Source organism: Chenopodium album, chromosome 3 (genome assembly GCF_948465745.1).
Source record: "Chenopodium album chromosome 3, dcCheAlbu1.1, whole genome shotgun sequence".
In the NCBI taxonomy this organism is placed as follows: Eukaryota; Viridiplantae; Streptophyta; class Magnoliopsida; order Caryophyllales; family Amaranthaceae; genus Chenopodium; species Chenopodium album.
In genome coordinates this window covers 78,161,193-78,178,168 of record NC_137836.1, presented here as the reverse complement: position 1 = coordinate 78,178,168, position 16,976 = coordinate 78,161,193, and the positions used below count along the sequence as shown (strand labels likewise).

Below are 16,976 nucleotides of genomic sequence, written 5' to 3'. Positions count from 1 at the left end.
CTCGAAAGAAAGGGTATATCTGCTTCGAAAGACAAGGTTTTTTCGATCTCCTTCGAAAGACAAGGTTTTTCGGACTCCTTCGAAAGACAAAGTTTTATTTGTGTTTAATTTGGTCTCTGATTGTGCGGGGCTACGATTGATTATGGCTCGAATTCGGGTTACGAAATCAGCACGAGAATTAACTTTCTCACAAAATTGCGAAGCGACGACGAATCCACTCAAAAAGTTGTATGAGACAACGAATCGAGAATGTGCTGAATTGTTATATTTATGTATTTGGATTCTTAGCCCTTCCCCGATTAATTCTTGTTTGATTTTGTTAAATTCGTTTTCATTATTGTTAATTGTCAATTGTAGACGTCGTATGGCTTTATTTAATGAAATTTAATGTCCTTTAAGACTTCTTTAAAAAAAAAAAGTAAAATAAAAAAGTAAAATAAAAATTATAATTACTATTCAATCTCTGATGGTTGCTTAAAAAAAAAAAAAAAAAAAAAAAAAAAAAAACTTTTGCGGAATTGTTAATAGAATATAAAGGCAAGCTAAGGGCCATAATGTATATTACAGGTTTCAACAAAATTTAGCTATTGAATTGTAGTAGAGATTAGTTCTTAGTTGTTGTGTTTAATTGCCATTCTTGATAGGTGTTAGAAGGTAATTAATTGTAAGTGTAAACATTTGGTCCAACTATAATTAACCTACACATTTTGCTTATTGGATACTATTCAGTTTAGTTGGACAAAGTCAACTGTATAAATTTGAGAATTGGGACCGATTCTTATGTTAGGTTCACAACTAAAACCTACACCAAATATATATCATCGATCATACCAACAAGCATGGAAAATTAATTTGACACACATTAGTTGTGCCAAAATTATTTCCTAATTATGCAATCTTAACCAAGTTCTACACACTTCAATTCATAAGGCCATATTTGAGGTTATGAGCCATGCTTTCTCATTTTAAGATACAAATAGATATGCAATCTAAATCTACATTTACACATAGGTACACAACATATACTTGCATGATCATATTTATATATACAGGCCACATACAGGCCTACAACTAACACAATGCAACATCAATTGAGAATCAAGGTTGGCCTAATGGTTGAAGGATCTCCTTCCACCCCTATAAGAGAGGTTCGATTCTCATCCCAAATAAGTAAGATCCCTAATAATTGAAGTGTAGGTAAAAAATACTTACATACTTAATATTCACAAATTACAATGAACAACAATATCACAAGATTCTCCCCCACACTTACAAAGTCTTTGCAAAAACATTTGGAAAATATTAATAATCCAAGGATCATCTTGTCCTTTGCTTTTTAAACTTCATTGAGTTACTTCTTCTACTCTTTCTCAAACTTGACATCTGAACTTCATTGAGTTGATCCCTTCTTCTTCTCCTCCTCCTCCTATGTGACTTGCCCCCTTTCATACGAACAGACACTTGCCCTCCTCTCTTCAACCTAACACTATTACAACGGCTCGTTCGTCTCCTTCTTACTTGTTCTCTACACGACTTTCTCTTTTGACCAACACTTGAACCATAGTTATTAAAATCCCCCCTCTCATCACCATCTGAAGTAGACGATGTACTAATGTAGCCCAACTCAACATCCCTACTTAGTTGTCGCCTTAAACGACGTCGTCTACCACGATAAACTCGTTTGGTGTACCGGATCTTATGCCAACAGAAACAACAAACGTAGTCTAATGTCAACCATGAAGTTTCACAAGCAGCCCAACACATTTTGCATAGTGATTTTGCTATACATTGACATAACCCCAACTTATATAACAGGTACAAGAAAACTAGGCCTGCAATTAACAACAAATTAAAACTTACATTACAGTGCGACTATTAATTCCACTTGCAAATATTCATTATTGGTACTCTAGAATGTCGAGTATAAAGGGTCTTACATATGTACAAGAGACAACAAGCCAGCAGAAATTTCACCAAGTCAGCTATGCAAATATGCTCAACAAAACAAACAACGTCCCATTTTCCATCACATACATCCCTGTAAAATCAAACCGTACCCTGTCACAATTTTTAATTCGAACACTATGCATCAACGAACGATGAAACAACCATTTATATGTAATCACGAGTACGAGTTTAACTCTATGGTATCGACTAAAGAACATAAATCTATCAAAATAAAAATAATTTCGCGTACTATATAGTCCAATTCTCATGGAAACGGTTGAGATTATAACAAGGAAATTGCCAGAAATGAGAGAAATTAAAACTTACTGGCATGATCGACCAAAGATTGATTTGAATGGAGTCGCAACAATGTTACCGATCACAGCACCAATATCATTAAGAACTTTGCTTGTTGACGCTCCCATTTGTGGTTCTATATGCAAATTCACATTAGGCCCATCTATGACATTTTTTTTGTTCGTCTAAAAATCGCTCATTATAGAGTAAGATCTGATTAATAACTTAAACTACAAAATTAATCCTCCTTAGAATAAACCTGAATTGACTATACTAATAACATACTGATAACTTTAACAACAAATAAACATACATTTTGCTTTTAATGGAGGAGAGAAAGGTTTAATGACATATCCAAATACGAAGAGCAGTTATTAACTTACTACAGTTTTTTTTTTTTTTTTCTTTATTTTATTAAATTATATTTTGGCTGAAGAAGTTTTGATGTAATTTGGGCCAAAAGGCCCAAAATCATCGACCCAAAGAAAAGAGGAAAGCCCAAACCCATAAAACACCAAAAATATCCAAAATCCAAATTTAAATACCCTCAGAAATCAAAAAAAAAAAATCAAGGGGTTAGACGAATTCTAGGGTTTAAGGAAAAGAGAAGAAATCGGTGATCAGATCTTGAGGAGAGAGAAAAATGGCGATACCAAAAGGAAAGGGAAGAAAAGCGCGAGCAGAGGAAGAAGCCTGCAAGACCATGAAGTGTTTGCAAGAGTGGACTAATTGGAGCTTGAAGAAGGCTAAAGTCGTCACTCACTATGGATTAATTCCTTTGATTATCTATATTGGGATGAACTCTGAGCCTAAGCCTACTCTTTCTCAGCTTCTCTCTCCTTTTTAATTTATTGTGTAATCTTTTTATTTTGATTAATCGAGATTTTATGATGTTATTAATGCTACTTATTATGAGTATTGAACTATTGATTGTTCAAACTTTGAGAAATTTATGATGAGTTTTTAGAAGTTTTTTTTTGGTGAAACTCTGTAATTTGTTGCTTATTTTTGTGTTTTTTTTTAACGTGTTTTGATGTTTATTTGTTTGTCGTTGAATTGTATATTGGTGATTGCGATTGTTAGGTTTTAGGGTAATGGCAAATTTCTGAGCAAGATGATGAATTTTGTTGATTAAGATTATTAGAATTTAGACGACCTAGGATAAATTTAGGTGAATTTTTATGACTATTTTTTCCTTGTCTTTGGTTGGAAAATTCGGTAGATTGATGAAATTGGTGCTGTAATTGTTCTGTTGCTGTTAATATTCGAGTAATCTTTGTTGTTATATTAGTTCAGTTGCAGTCGAAAAATCAAAAAGCTCGAAAAATTGATAAAGCTTGAATTGTTGTTGGGATTTGGTTTTGATCATACAGTTTTGGAATTTTGATTTGGTCATAACTTAAAACTTAGTGGTGAATCTGGTGATGAACAACCAAAGATATGAATATAGGAAATTAGTACAGCGTTGTGATTGAAATAGATCTAATAAGGCGATAACAAGTACAGAGTACAAAGCACATAACACTTGCCAATTCTCCTTGATAATCCTGCTGCACTCAACATGGCGAGTGACAAAACGTCGTTGATAAACTGGAGCATACATACTAGCTTTACACCAGTTGCAATGACATCCTAGTTAATTATCCTACATTCGTTTACTTTCTATAATTACACGTCTATAGAACGAGAGAGAGACACCAAGATGCCTGAGGGTTGTCTGACACCATCAACACCAAGCACCTTCAAAAAGTGGAGTGGTTGGAGTAACATCTGCTCCAAAAGTCTTGACCAAATCTGAGCACTTGGGGTCTGGAACTTCTGTTTCGGTGTGAAGCTCCAAACCCAGTTCTTCCTCTATGTTATCTGATGCTGATATAAGGAGGAACTCACACCCTTCATAGTTCAGAAAGTCAGGAGGATCAGCTGGCACATAGCGCTTACCCCCAAACTGCCCTTGTAAGTGTGCTGGAAACACAGCTTTGCGTTTGTTTCCAACCCCTTGGAATTCAGATCTCGCACCACCTTGTTCTGGACTCTTTATCTGGATGATAAAAGAGCCTTCTCGCTCTATGTTGAGCTCTTCTTGAGGTTCATTTTTCTTGTCTTCAGTAGGTAGTTCTAGCTTGTATACCAAATGAGTGTGCATCTTTCTTTCAGAGTACTTGTGCCTTAAAATGCGGTATACACCTTCTCCTAGGGCTCTTGCATTGGGGTTGTGTCGATGTCCCCTTGTAGCAGTATCATATTCTCCTGCATATCACAATGTACCAAAAATCAGATTAAAAAAGAATTCCAAAGCGTACTCTTGTCAACAACATTGTTGGAGCAAGAATAGAAACAGGATGGCATACCTCCTCGGAGAGCATCCTTGACATCATCAATCTTTGTGGTGACCAATTCAACAAATCCCCAAAAAGGCCTGCTCTTCTTACCAGGATCAGGAAGACTCTTTCGTCCAGTAACAATAAATCGAAGAAGTGGTTGTTTCTCTATGTTAACTTCCTGCATAACCATGTCGAATATGAAGCATATATCAGGTTTCACAAATTTATAATACCAAATAACAGAGCATACATAACAACACAATAAAAACATTTGTTGCCTATGGGTGCAGCTAATATGACTAATCACCTTTTTTCCATGCCCGCCTTCAGGATGCTTTTCAAGTCGACGATTCTCATCATCATTTTCACCTTCATCCTCATGATGACTCGAACTAGGCTTAAGCCCTGCCTTGGTACCTTCTTTGCCAGAATCAGGGGCTTGCTTCTCCTCCACTGTCCGTTCACCGGACTCAGGGCGTAAAACTATGTACATTCTTTGAACATCATCAACACTATGAGCTTCTTCTCTGTTTACCTTGGGCCTGTAGAAGAAAAATATCTCCCCTCTTTCCTGCAACGCGAAATCACATTTCAATTTCATATTCTACTCTTACATTCCAAGTAGGAACACTAAAGATCTTGCATTCTAGACTCTAGAGGATGCAATAGCACCAATTTCAGCTTACAGTTTTATCATATTTACCTAATAATGTGAATGTAGTAGGGGAAGAACTCTGGTTTTAAGTTCAAATTATATGTTTTACAAATAAATCATCTTCAAATTAGATTAAACATATAAATAAAGTGATAATGCACATCATTGCTGCAACAATTATACTAGAATAGACCCAAGTAGTATCAATCCAACATGCATTTGTCCTAGAATTACCGATACTCCCTATGAGATAGAATATAGAACTATAGGAGGCCAACTCCCCGACTTATAGATATAAGGTTAGAGTTCGAATCTCACTAAACTCGTATTAATAGAAATTTCCGTACATTCCCTTAAATTCTAGTATAAACCTTCTTACCCAAACAAATTAAAATTACATTATTCACAACATCTCACAGTTTTGTCCACTTAACATTCTGAAAAAATTGACAATCAACAAATACAAACATTATACTCGGTAGATTATAACAAATACTTAGAATATTATGTTACTCGAACTTGAATTTGACACATACGTATAGGTCTACTTACACTCGAGTATTTAATGGAGAAAAAAAAAATAACATACATAGCAAAAATAACATATGGTCATATGGATGATTAAGTTGAGACAAGAGATAAAATAGAAGACCTGAATTTCAACTTGAGGATCATTTGTAGTTTTAACTTCTTCACCTAGTCCCATTTTTTGCATGCGGTTGCTTCAAATTCAGATGTTGCTAAACTTGGAAATGAAACGGTTAACTAGAGATATAGTATAGTCGTCCTATAAAAGGTGATATGTTCAACTGAATATTCTGGTTAAATAAAAGGACACCTGTCCTTCTTCTGATGAATGTCACCGCCACGTTAGTAGAGTTTGGGTATGCCACGACCACGATCTTAATTCTTAAAGTTTGAACCGATGAAACTTGGCCGTGTTACTCGTTTCATCGTTCATGTGTTAATTCTAGAGTCCTACTCGTAATACCTAGCCACTCGTAATCCGCTGAAATATGATGTTCTTTATTGTGCTCAGAACCTCAAAGAATAGGGTGTTACTCTTATATGTGGGTGGCCTATGGCCAACTATTTTGGGGTTTACTTTGTCAAACGGATCAGTATTATAGGGGTTACTTGGTTAGTATCATAGGGGTTATTCTATCAGTACTCTAAGAGTTAGTTTGTTCTTTTGCTAACAGTTATTCGGTGAGGTCAGCCGCGTGAAAAACGTGACTATATATTTTTATGTTTTGATGATTAGAGAAGTGAAAGTTGTTTGGAGGATATATAGTCTCTAAAAAATACATATAATTAAAAGGTTGGGGATTTTATGTGCTATGGTGAAGGAACAAAGTAAAATGTTAGTAGAGTTTAGCATTGGAGTTTAGTATAAGATTTTTTACCAGTATTTAATTACTTTCATTTTATAAAAGGTGTTTCATAAAATTTGACAGTAAAGCATATATCCATTAACACATACGAAGTATTAGACCAATCGAAACCCAATAGCATTGTCACCTATATTAATAAAGCTAACAATCTCTGACATGAGACGACAACACGATCGAAATCGGCACGACACGAAAACGAAGTTGCTGAGAGAAAACACAAAGTCAACACAATATGATACGAAATCAACTCGAACATGACCTGTTTAGATAAAGTGGTCAAAACATGCATTTATCTTACATTTTACATAGTTTTTGATAGATTTTATGAGCAACAAAACATTGACACAAGACTAAACACGAACACGACATGACTTTTTGCCGGCTCTATTTATTAACCTTGCCACCTTTTTTTAAATTCACTACCACATACACCACCACCTCTAAGTAGCTGCCACTATCGATCACTTCCGCTAACGTTGACGTCAAAACCATCATCACAAAATCACCTTAGATGTGTCAATTTTGGTACCCGGATTGGGTTTGATGAGTTTGGGTCGGTTCGGGTGTATTTCAAAGTTAAGTTGTGCTAAACACCGCCATGAAAGTTTTGCACCTCTACTAGTGTGACTGTATATATGTAACTAACCCTAATTTAAACGTGAGTATCATCACTCAATTTTCATCAGGTGAACCAAACATAACATTGATCGGTTTGTAAGGAGTTGGTAAAATTTTGATATGTTCTATTCATATTTTTTTTTGTAGGTAAGGAGAATTTCCTTGCAAGTAGGGGGAGACTGAAAAACCTACTTGTTTGGAGTGAGGGGTGGAAGGAGAACCTTCAACCAACTAGACTAATCTTCATTCTCAAATTCACACGATTACATTTAGTTGAAATTAAACTTCGGTCCTACTAAGATTTTTTTTTTACACAATCGGTCCTAATAGGATTGTATCAATAACTTCTTTTCGAGCTCGAGCTCGAGCCCGAGCCCATATCCATAAAGTTGAACACTTGAACCATATGGTTCGCAAGTCGTGTAACGATGGTCCACTTAGATCCATAGCCGAGTTTATTCATACCACTACTTGTATTTTCCATAGAAGTTCTCTTTCGGTTAGGTTCACTCTGCTAGTGCTTCCCTCCTAAATCCAGGTTCCTTTCCTCCCTTCTTTCAATCTCCAATTTTTCTGGGGTTTTCATCACTGAATTAGAACGAGCTTCATTATTTCCCCCTTCTTTCGGCTATCAAATTTGACTAGATTTAATTTCCTCCTCGAATTTCTCTGCAATTAACATCAATTATTTGGTTGTTTCAGAAAACAACCCCAAATTCGAGTTCCTCAATTCCAACTTTCTTCTCTTCCGCCTGTAATTTACTCTCTCCTCCTTTTTTTAGTCGTTTTTTCCTGGGTTTTTCGTTTCTTCTACATTAATTCATCTCCAAATTTCTTTACTTTATTATTTCTTTTTATAATTTGGGCAAAAGAATTCAAAAATTGAAGTGGGTAATTGATAAAATTGCTATTTTTGTTATCAGGGTTTTGTTTCAAGTAATGCAACATGAATAACCCAATTATTGGTAATCAATTTCTCTCTTTCGTTTTTTTTTTTCTTTCAATATTTTTGAATTTAATTAATTTTTTTTGTTGGTTTGAAGATCCATTGCAAGGGGATTTCCCAGAAGTGATAGAAGAGTATTTGGAACATGGTGTTATGAAGTGCATTGCCTTCAATCGTCGAGGCACCCTTCTTGCTGGTATAATTTTCCCTCTTTTACTATGTTTAATAACTGTAAAAAAAATTATAGTGAAGTTATGAGCTTCAATTTAATTGGCATTATTTGTCTTAAGAAAAAATATAGCTTTGCTGAATTTTAGAATATAGTATAATTTGGCTTTGATTAAGTGGTAGAACATATTTGTGTGGTTATCCGGGTTGTTTTATCGATTTGAAATTCCGAAATTTGTTGTTACTACATCATAATTTTAGGCCAGCATCTCAAATACTTGGTTTATTTGTAGCTTTGATTAAATGGTGAGTTGAAATTTGTTGCTCCGACTTTCGGGCCCTGCATTGCCTTGTTTGTAGTGCTATTAGGTATTAAGGAGTTAGCATCGTAGAATTGATGATGAATGCTTGGACTTTTGGGACAAAGTCATTGATATTGGTATTGTTTTGTTTCTGTTGTAACTGCTTAGTAGGTTATAGCTGCAATTTGATGTATTAAATGTTACCGCCATTTAGGTTGGGAAGGAGTTCAGCTACTGTCTATAATGATTAATTGATCTATCCAGAACTAATTCTGATATTCAAGAGTAAAAACGAAGAAAAATATCTCATCTCGTCCTCTGAAAATTCTTCATCCTTGCAGTGCTATATAGGAATGAACACTGAAATACTGCTTTTGTTCATGTCCTGTCGTGGGTAAAGATGTATGAGAGATTCATTCGATTATTGACTTGTTTTTGCATCAGAAATCTAGGGTATTTTATTTCGAAACTGTTCTCAATTGCTCATTTACTTAGGTGGACACTCCATTTGCATTCTAATTTCTTAGTGGCTCCCAGTATCCCAAATTGTATCTTGTGGTTAGTAGCATTCATCAAAACTGAAAAAGGCTTCAAGCTATCAAGATGGGATTTCATTTATGGAGTTATGGTCATTATTCTATTTGTTGTTACCCCAATATATCTGTATAACTTTTGACTCTTTTCTATTTACTTAGCTGGCTGCTCCAATGGAAGCTGTGTCATATGGGACTTTGAAACTCGGGGGATTGCGAAAGAGCTCCAAGATAAAGATTGTAATGCTGCCATTACAAGTGTCAGTTGGTCAAAGTGTGGCCATCGCATATTAGCTTCTTCTGCTAACAGAACATTGATTCTCTGGGATGTAGCTACTGGAGAGAAAGTTGCTCAAACAGCATTGGAAAAAGCTCCTTTGCAAGCCCGTCTTTATCCTGGATCTTCTACTCCATCTAAGTGCTTGGTGTGCCCTGTCTATTCGCCTCCTTTGATTATTGAAATGAAAGCTGGAACAATCACTGCTTTGCCTGCATCAGTTTCAGATGGGGGAGATGGGCTTTCTGTTCCTTCCCGAAACAAAGTCTTTGATGAAACTACTCCTCACATTCCTGCGTGCTTTAACAAGCATGGGGATCTCGTTTATTTGGGAAATTCTAAGGGGGAGATCCTCATAGTTGATCACGATAAGGCTCAAGTACGTGCCCTTATTCCTCCAGCTGTGGGTGCTGTGATCAAGAACATTGTATTTAGTAGGAATGGACAATATCTTCTCACGAATTCCAGTGATCGAATTATTAGGGTTTATGAAAATATGCTACCTACAAAGGATGGTCTGAAAGCACTAGATGAGATGGATGAAACTTTGAATGATCTTGGTTGGGTTGAGAAGTTGAAGGCAATTGGATCTAAGAGTTTAGTCCTATACCGAGAGTTTCAAGACTCTGTAACCAGAATCCACTGGAAGGCTCCCGGTTTTAGTGGTGATGGTGAATGGGTTATTGGTGGCTCTGCTAGCAAAGGAGAGCATAAGATATACATATGGGACCGGGCAGGACATCTTGTGAAATTCCTTGAAGGTCCAAAAGAAGCTTTGATTGATTTGGCTTGGCATCCGGTTCACCCTATTGTTGTCTCAGTGTCCTACACTGGCTCAATCTTCATATGGGCTAAAGACTACACTGAGAACTGGAGCGCTTTTGCCCCTGATTTTAAAGAGCTTGAAGAAAATGAAGAATATGTAGAAAGAGAAGATGAATTTGATATCATGCCTGAAACTGAAAAGGTCTGATGGCCATTTCTGTGTGTTCTTGTTATGTTGCTTTTCTTGATTTGCTCGTCTTTAATTTGTGTTATATTGATAGGTTAAAGAATCAGAGGCTAACCAGGACGAAGAGGTTGATATTATAACAGTGGAGCATGATTCAACTTTCAGTGACTCGGATTTGTCGCAGGAAGAACTTTGCTTCTTGCCTGCAACCCCTTGTCCTGACGCTCCTGAGCAACAGGATAAAGGTGTTGGAAATTCACTGAAATTGGTAGAAAATAGTCTCTCAGCGTCTCCTTTATCAGCAGATGCAGCACAAAATGGGCTAGCTATGAACCACGAGTCAGGTCATGTTGAAGGTAAATGCTTGATCAACCATTTTGTCTGAATCATGTTAAGATTTCTCTTGTCAAATGCTCTCAGTAGGTGCTATGAAAAGTTGGAGATGCATGTAATTCAAAATATGTTACGCGTTGGAAATTAGAAAGCAAAAGATTGAAATTAACTGAGGAAATATTACTGCATTCTTACTCAAATGAAATAAGAAGAAAGTGCCTTTAAATAGGTTACCAAATAAATCAACTTCCTAAAGAAACCAACTAATAATCTTGGAGTACTTAGTGCCATAAACAAAGGAATCATATATCCCGCTAACTGAATCATGCTACTAGTTGATGCCAGTCATGCCACTAATAATGTTGGTTTACTTACTAAAGCTACAATATAGCAGCTAAATCAGAAAGACTAGTAATTAATATGACCAAAGAATACTTATTTTTGAAGCATTTTTAGTATTACTTAGGTTATATGTATTGCTATATAGGTTAGGGTTTCGGTCTTTAAAGGTGAAAAGAAACCTTTAATTATGGGATACTCAAAGATCAGCATATCCTTATCAATATAAACTAGACCAGACTTTCTCATGGCAAAGACATAACCACATGCTAGTCAAGAGGGATTTGATTTGAAGGACAAGTAGCTGTTTGTGGCTCATCAGAACTTTCTTTTTGGAAAAAATAAAAATAAAAATAAAATCTTCAGAAACTTCAAGGAGCAGGCCGAAAGATGAGTGATTGTTAGATATGTGTGAAAAATTCTAAAATCATGTTCTCCATGTTAGATGTTGAAAGTAAGTGAAGTTCATTGTTAAGCTTTGCTGCTGAAGCTGGACTCTTGACTTAGTTTTAACCTTTAAATTACCAATAAAACTAACCTACCTTTAACCAGGTTTCACTCACATAATCTGAGGATTTTATGTTTGAGTTTGCTTATGTAGGTAAATTGTGTGATAGATAGAATGCACTGGCTATGGACTGGTCTGCGCTTATTGGCCCAAACAAAAATCCATTATGTGCAGATTTATGGGAAATGTGTTCAATGATGATTTATTTAATTTCAATTAGCAGTGTAAATGTTTAGATATCTATATACCTCTATTCAAAAAAAAAAAAAAGATATCTATATAGGTATACGTCTCCCAGTGTTTTTGGGTTAGTCCTCCTTTTTGCGATAGAATCATGGAGAGTGAAGTAAGAGTTTAAGACTGATGGCAAAGCTCATGTACAGAAAAAATTGAGGTGCCAAAAGTATGCTCTCAAAGTTTGAAAATACAGTTTTGGTTGCGATTGTGGGAACAATTGTGGCTGTCATGATAATTTGAATTCAAAGTCTTTTTAGGATTCTATAATAGTCGTACACATTATACTATTAGATTAGTTAGAGTAAATTGTTAGAGGCGTAGATCTATTATTGGGGAGACGTGGAATCTTTTCATTGCATCTCTAAATACGGGGTAGCAAGTAACAAACGATTCAGCATCCAATGCTGGGCTATTCAGGGTTTTGAATTTCTTGATTTGGATGAGATCACGGGTTTTTGAAACACCCTATACTGAAATAGACTTTTGGTTTAACAATATCGCCGAACTGAAACAATGCAGCCGTATTTCATGGTTAAAACTTAAAAGTGACTGGAAGGACTGATGTGTCTTACTTATGTTAGATTATCTCCTTTTGGTGGGAATTACTATAAATAACCTGAAAGTACTTCATGCATTTATGCAACTAAACAAACTTACTGAAATGCTGTTGTATTGTTTCAGTTCAAATTCTTAAGTATTCCCCCGTCCCTTTTTGTTTGCTCTGTGTTCCTCTTTGGGGTGTCCCTTTGAGATTGCTCCATTGCCTTGGTAACTTTCCCACTTGCAACCCCACTTGCTGTCTGTCTGTCTGTCTCTCTCTCTCTCTCTCTCTCTGTCTCTCTCTGTCTCTCTCTCTCTCTCTCTCTCTCTCTCTTTCACACACACACACACACACACACCCCAACCCCATTTGCAAACCCATACGCTCAAATTTGCCTCACTTTTTCATCAAGTGAACTTTGCCCTGTGGAGAAATATAAAAGGGGCTGAGGGAATATAACTTAAATTGATGTGTTTAGCCTATGTGTTCAATTACTTTGAAAAAACAAAAAACAAAAAAGAACATATATTACTCTGTATGAATGAGCAAATAGCAGTAAGAACAGAAAGAGAGGACAAGTTGCCCTTGTAACAGTCAAAAACAGATTTTATATTAGCCCAATTTTGATGAACAAATCTTAGTGAGTAACTCTTAAATTCTCCTTCCACCCTAGCTCACAATGGAACTAAATAAGTTATCCTATCCCACAAGTCCACAACAATTACTAGCCAGCAGTTTAAGGTTTTTTCTTAATGTAGAGATTGTAGACCCAATTACAATATGGAGTATCACTGATTCACTGATTACAAATGAAGACTATGAAGTCCAAAATGCGCTAGATTCATCTGTTTATTTTTTCTAATTGACTTGAAATTCTTGATAATTTAAGTATATTATGCTAAAATTGCATGCAAGGACTTAAATGATCAGCATCTAATATGTTACCATGTGATAGATCAATCAGTAGCAGTTCTGAGCTGTCTATTTGGCTGTTTGGCTGGGCTGGCATAAATTTACTCGACCCAAAAAAGCCTGATCAGATCTTAATCTGAGATAACCTGCAACCAACTTTAAAATGTAAGATCAAAACTGTATCTAAAACCGATTTTTGCTGAACTTGTTACTGACCTGGCTGAACTCGTGACTTGAAAGTGCGATGACACTGCCAAGTATATTAATGCTAGTTCATGCTATAAGAATTACTTGTCAATGATTTTGATATGAATTGCCATTTTGTTTTGCAGGTATAGACAATTCTCCTGCAGAAGACACAAGTGGACGCTTGAAAAGGAAGCGGAAACCCTCTGAGAAGGTCTTGGAGTCACAGGCAGAGATGGTGAAGAAACCTGTGAAGAAGGCAAAGCCTTCAGCTAAAGCATTGAAACCCAAAGATAAAGTTGTAGTTGATGAAGATATTGGTGTATCTGTATCTGTAGATGAGGTTTCCGATGATTATTATAGATAATCGATTTCTTTAATGTACACGTAGGCTCCTTCGTTTTTTCCTCAGTAAGCAGGAAGTTGGGACTGTAATGGTGTGAAGGAGACAAAATTGTTGACAAATGCAGCCTATTTGTACAGGGTATTTCGCTCTAGTTCCATCTGTGCTGGGAGATGAAAGTTAGAGTCGAGTGTAGGAGTTAAGGTAGTGTTTTTTTAGTTAGGTGATAGTAGCTGTAGACAGCCATTAATTATTCAAGATTTTGCCGTAATTTTTTGTAATCCATGAAATCGAAGCAGTAACAAAGCTCAACCCAAGCCTAACCATATAGTCTTTGATTTCACGTGTGCAAACCGCTAGGGCTCTACCGGAAACATGTTACAATACTACACCAATTATCCCTTATTAGATATCAAGCATTTAATTGGGATCCCCCATTTTTTAGAGGACCCTCTCCTGTGTTCCATGTTGGACATGCATAGAGCTGGGTTTGAACCCTAATTTTTTGACGAGCATTACTTTGGACTCGACAATACTCCGTATTAGTTTTCCTCTAACTTTGACCCACTTTTTATTATTCGACCCAAACAACCGTATCTAAATTTTACTTTTCCAATTTGATGAGGGTCTTAACACAGCAAAACTCAGCTTAAGACTTTGTTCAATTATCAAAGATTTTTTTCAAGACTAGTGACAAACTTACCCTCAACTCCTCAAGGCCCACATTGTTTTTTTCTTGGTAAGGAGAAGGGCCCTATCTGGTCAAAACCTCTCACAAGTCCTCCCGATCCGGGTTAACAGCCACACTTTAAAAGTGGAGAGGGGGGGGGGTGGTAACTGGTAAGACTGTAAGAGAATCCCTACCCCAGAGTAACACTAGTGAGGTTTGATCCCATACTCTGTTGGTTGTGAGATACAAACTTAGCCACTAAACCAAGTTTACATTGGTCAAGCGCATAAATCATAAGATGTCTCTAATGATTTTTTTTATTTTTATTTTTTTGACAAGGATGTCTATAATGATTAGTGATATGGTATAAACTATGATCAGATTCATTATAATACATATTCTAACTCTAATACTTCGTAATATTCATAAATAGAGTAAATGAGTAATTAATTAAGAAAAATTCTCAATGGCATGGTAAATTGGTGACTCTTTGGTCCATATTTAATTTTTGAAAAATCATAAAATGTATTGTACCTAATTTATACGAGTTAAGCACACAATTAGGTACTCAATTCTTAAAAATTTCACCTTTTAGGTACTCAATTATTTTTATTTTGCTTTGGGTACTGAGCTAAGAATTCAGATGAAAAAAATTAAATCAACCAAATAATTGAGTACCTTGAGTTAAAGAATTTAGTACCCTTGGTTAAGTATGTGGGCCCCACCCGATTAAAAAATTCGCGGGTCAACCCATTTTTTTTCCCTTTCTATTTCTTTATTCCCCTTTTTGCGAGTTAATTTTTTCCCTTTTCTGGAAATTTGCTGCCCACTCCACTGTCGAAGAACAACGACACCAGAAGCTTTCTTTGTGCTCGAATCTGGTGAAAACGACACCAAAAGCCGCCATTTTTGTAATCCCCCGTATTTTAAAATATTTTATAAATGAAAATTTATTTTATTTATAATATTTATTTGTTATTTTTCATAATTTAATTTCAAAAGTTTCAAATTATTAATCTGGGTCGAAAATTATTTAAACAGATTATTTTATGCACCTTTATTCTACAATTTATGTCCAATCACACAAGCCTAACCCATTTGTTACTTAATCGACCCATTATTTTTATGAGGCCCAATCTTTCTTTTTACCTACAAAAATTTTCTCTCCTATAAATACCCCATGAATCTCCAAAAAATTCCCACACAAAAAGGTTAGTCTTATTTTCATCTTCCTTTGTTTCATTATTTTGCTTAATGTTAATTTAATTGTTTTGGGTTTTGATTTTAGTATAAAGATTATATTTTTAGTATCAAATTATATTTTAATGGTATAAAGATTATAAATTTCAGATTATATTTATGTTATAAATTTCATATTTTATGAATTATAAACCTAGGGTTTCAATTTATTGAAAATCATGATTTTAGGGTTTTTATGAACAATTGATTTAGGGCTTTTATAGTAATGATGTTTTGAAATTTTGGTGATTATAACTACTGATTAGTTTAACTTAATTCCAGATTATTTTGAACACATAGATTCGTGTTTTAATTTTTAGATTTTCGTTCGTTAATATTAATCCCGTTTTAATCCCGATCAGATTCTGAACTCATCCGATTTTGATGAAAAAGTAGTGTTTTCCATGTGAAAACAACGTTTTAAGAAATATGATTTTCGGGCAGTTTTTTATTTTAACGAAGTTTTTTTATACTTAAAATATTATCCTTGAGTTTGATTAATAAAATTAATTATGTTTAAAGTTAATTAAGCATAAATATATGTTTTTATTGAAGTTTTAAGTGTTGAAAATAGTTTTTAAGTACTACTTTTGATGTTTTATAAAGAGGGTTTAATCACCCATTAAAAAGGGAGATTTTTAGGGGGTTTTATATAATTTTCAGATTTTTATTAGACTTTGAACTTGCTGTAATTTCATGTATAAGAGTGTATTTTAAGGTTTTTATGAAGAAAATTTAAAGAACTATATATAAGCCTTTAATTTTAACTAAAGGGAAGGTTTTAAAGTGTTGTTTGATTTGGATTTTGAAGGTTTTAAAGTAAGTTAGTATTGCTGTAAATTTGATTGATTGGGTATTGATTGAGATGTTATTATTTGGCTTAGGAGAGGAGTTTATTGAAGGTGATTTCTAGTTAGTAAAGTGGCATACCAATTCGTTTGCTCAAGGTACGTACAAGTTACGAAACCTTTCTTTTAGGTGCATGTTTAAGGACGACGGATCGAGAACTTAATATCATGTATAGGGATGACTGAGTTAAATTGTTTGGTTATACATTGTGAATTTCGTATGACGTGCACTATTTTATATTGCAAGTATTATTTGTGCTCTAATTATGCAAGGTGTGCTTAGAGGCAAAGGTATATGATTGGTGTAATGATTAATTTATTACTCATTCATGATTATGCAAGCAGGATGAGTAAAGGAAGAATTTAAGTCTTCTAAGACGAGGTTGAGGTTTTGGGGTGCCTTATGC

General features: G+C 35.1%; 2 protein-coding genes across 3 annotated transcripts; one reads left to right on the top strand and one right to left on the bottom strand.

The window, feature by feature from the left end:
* Window positions 1-3,937: 3,937 nt before the first annotated feature.
* On the bottom strand, window positions 3,938-5,982 carry LOC145617933 (uncharacterized). Its single transcript, XM_081672709.1, has 4 exons — window positions 5,876-5,982; window positions 4,876-5,139; window positions 4,596-4,746; window positions 3,938-4,494 (listed from the first exon to the last, which is right to left on the bottom strand). Exons 1-4 carry the CDS (start codon window positions 5,936-5,938, stop codon window positions 3,971-3,973), a joined length of 1,002 nt encoding a protein of 333 aa, XP_081528835.1. The 5' UTR covers window positions 5,939-5,982; the 3' UTR covers window positions 3,938-3,970.
* Window positions 5,983-7,723: 1,741 nt separating this feature from the next.
* LOC145617918 (protein RBL-like) lies at window positions 7,724-14,135 on the top strand. Of its 2 annotated transcripts, XM_081672689.1 has the most exons (7): window positions 7,724-7,773; window positions 7,938-7,989; window positions 8,159-8,200; window positions 8,279-8,377; window positions 9,347-10,428; window positions 10,508-10,769; window positions 13,616-14,135. In XM_081672689.1, the coding sequence occupies exons 3-7, from the start codon at window positions 8,182-8,184 to the stop codon at window positions 13,834-13,836; spliced, it is 1,683 nt and encodes a 560-aa protein (XP_081528815.1). In that variant the 5' UTR covers window positions 7,724-7,773; window positions 7,938-7,989; window positions 8,159-8,181; the 3' UTR covers window positions 13,837-14,135. The 2 variants fall into 2 exon arrangements, with proteins under 2 accessions (XP_081528815.1, XP_081528823.1); XM_081672697.1 differs by having other exon boundaries at window positions 7,731-7,989.
* Window positions 14,136-16,976: the final 2,841 nt, after the last annotated feature.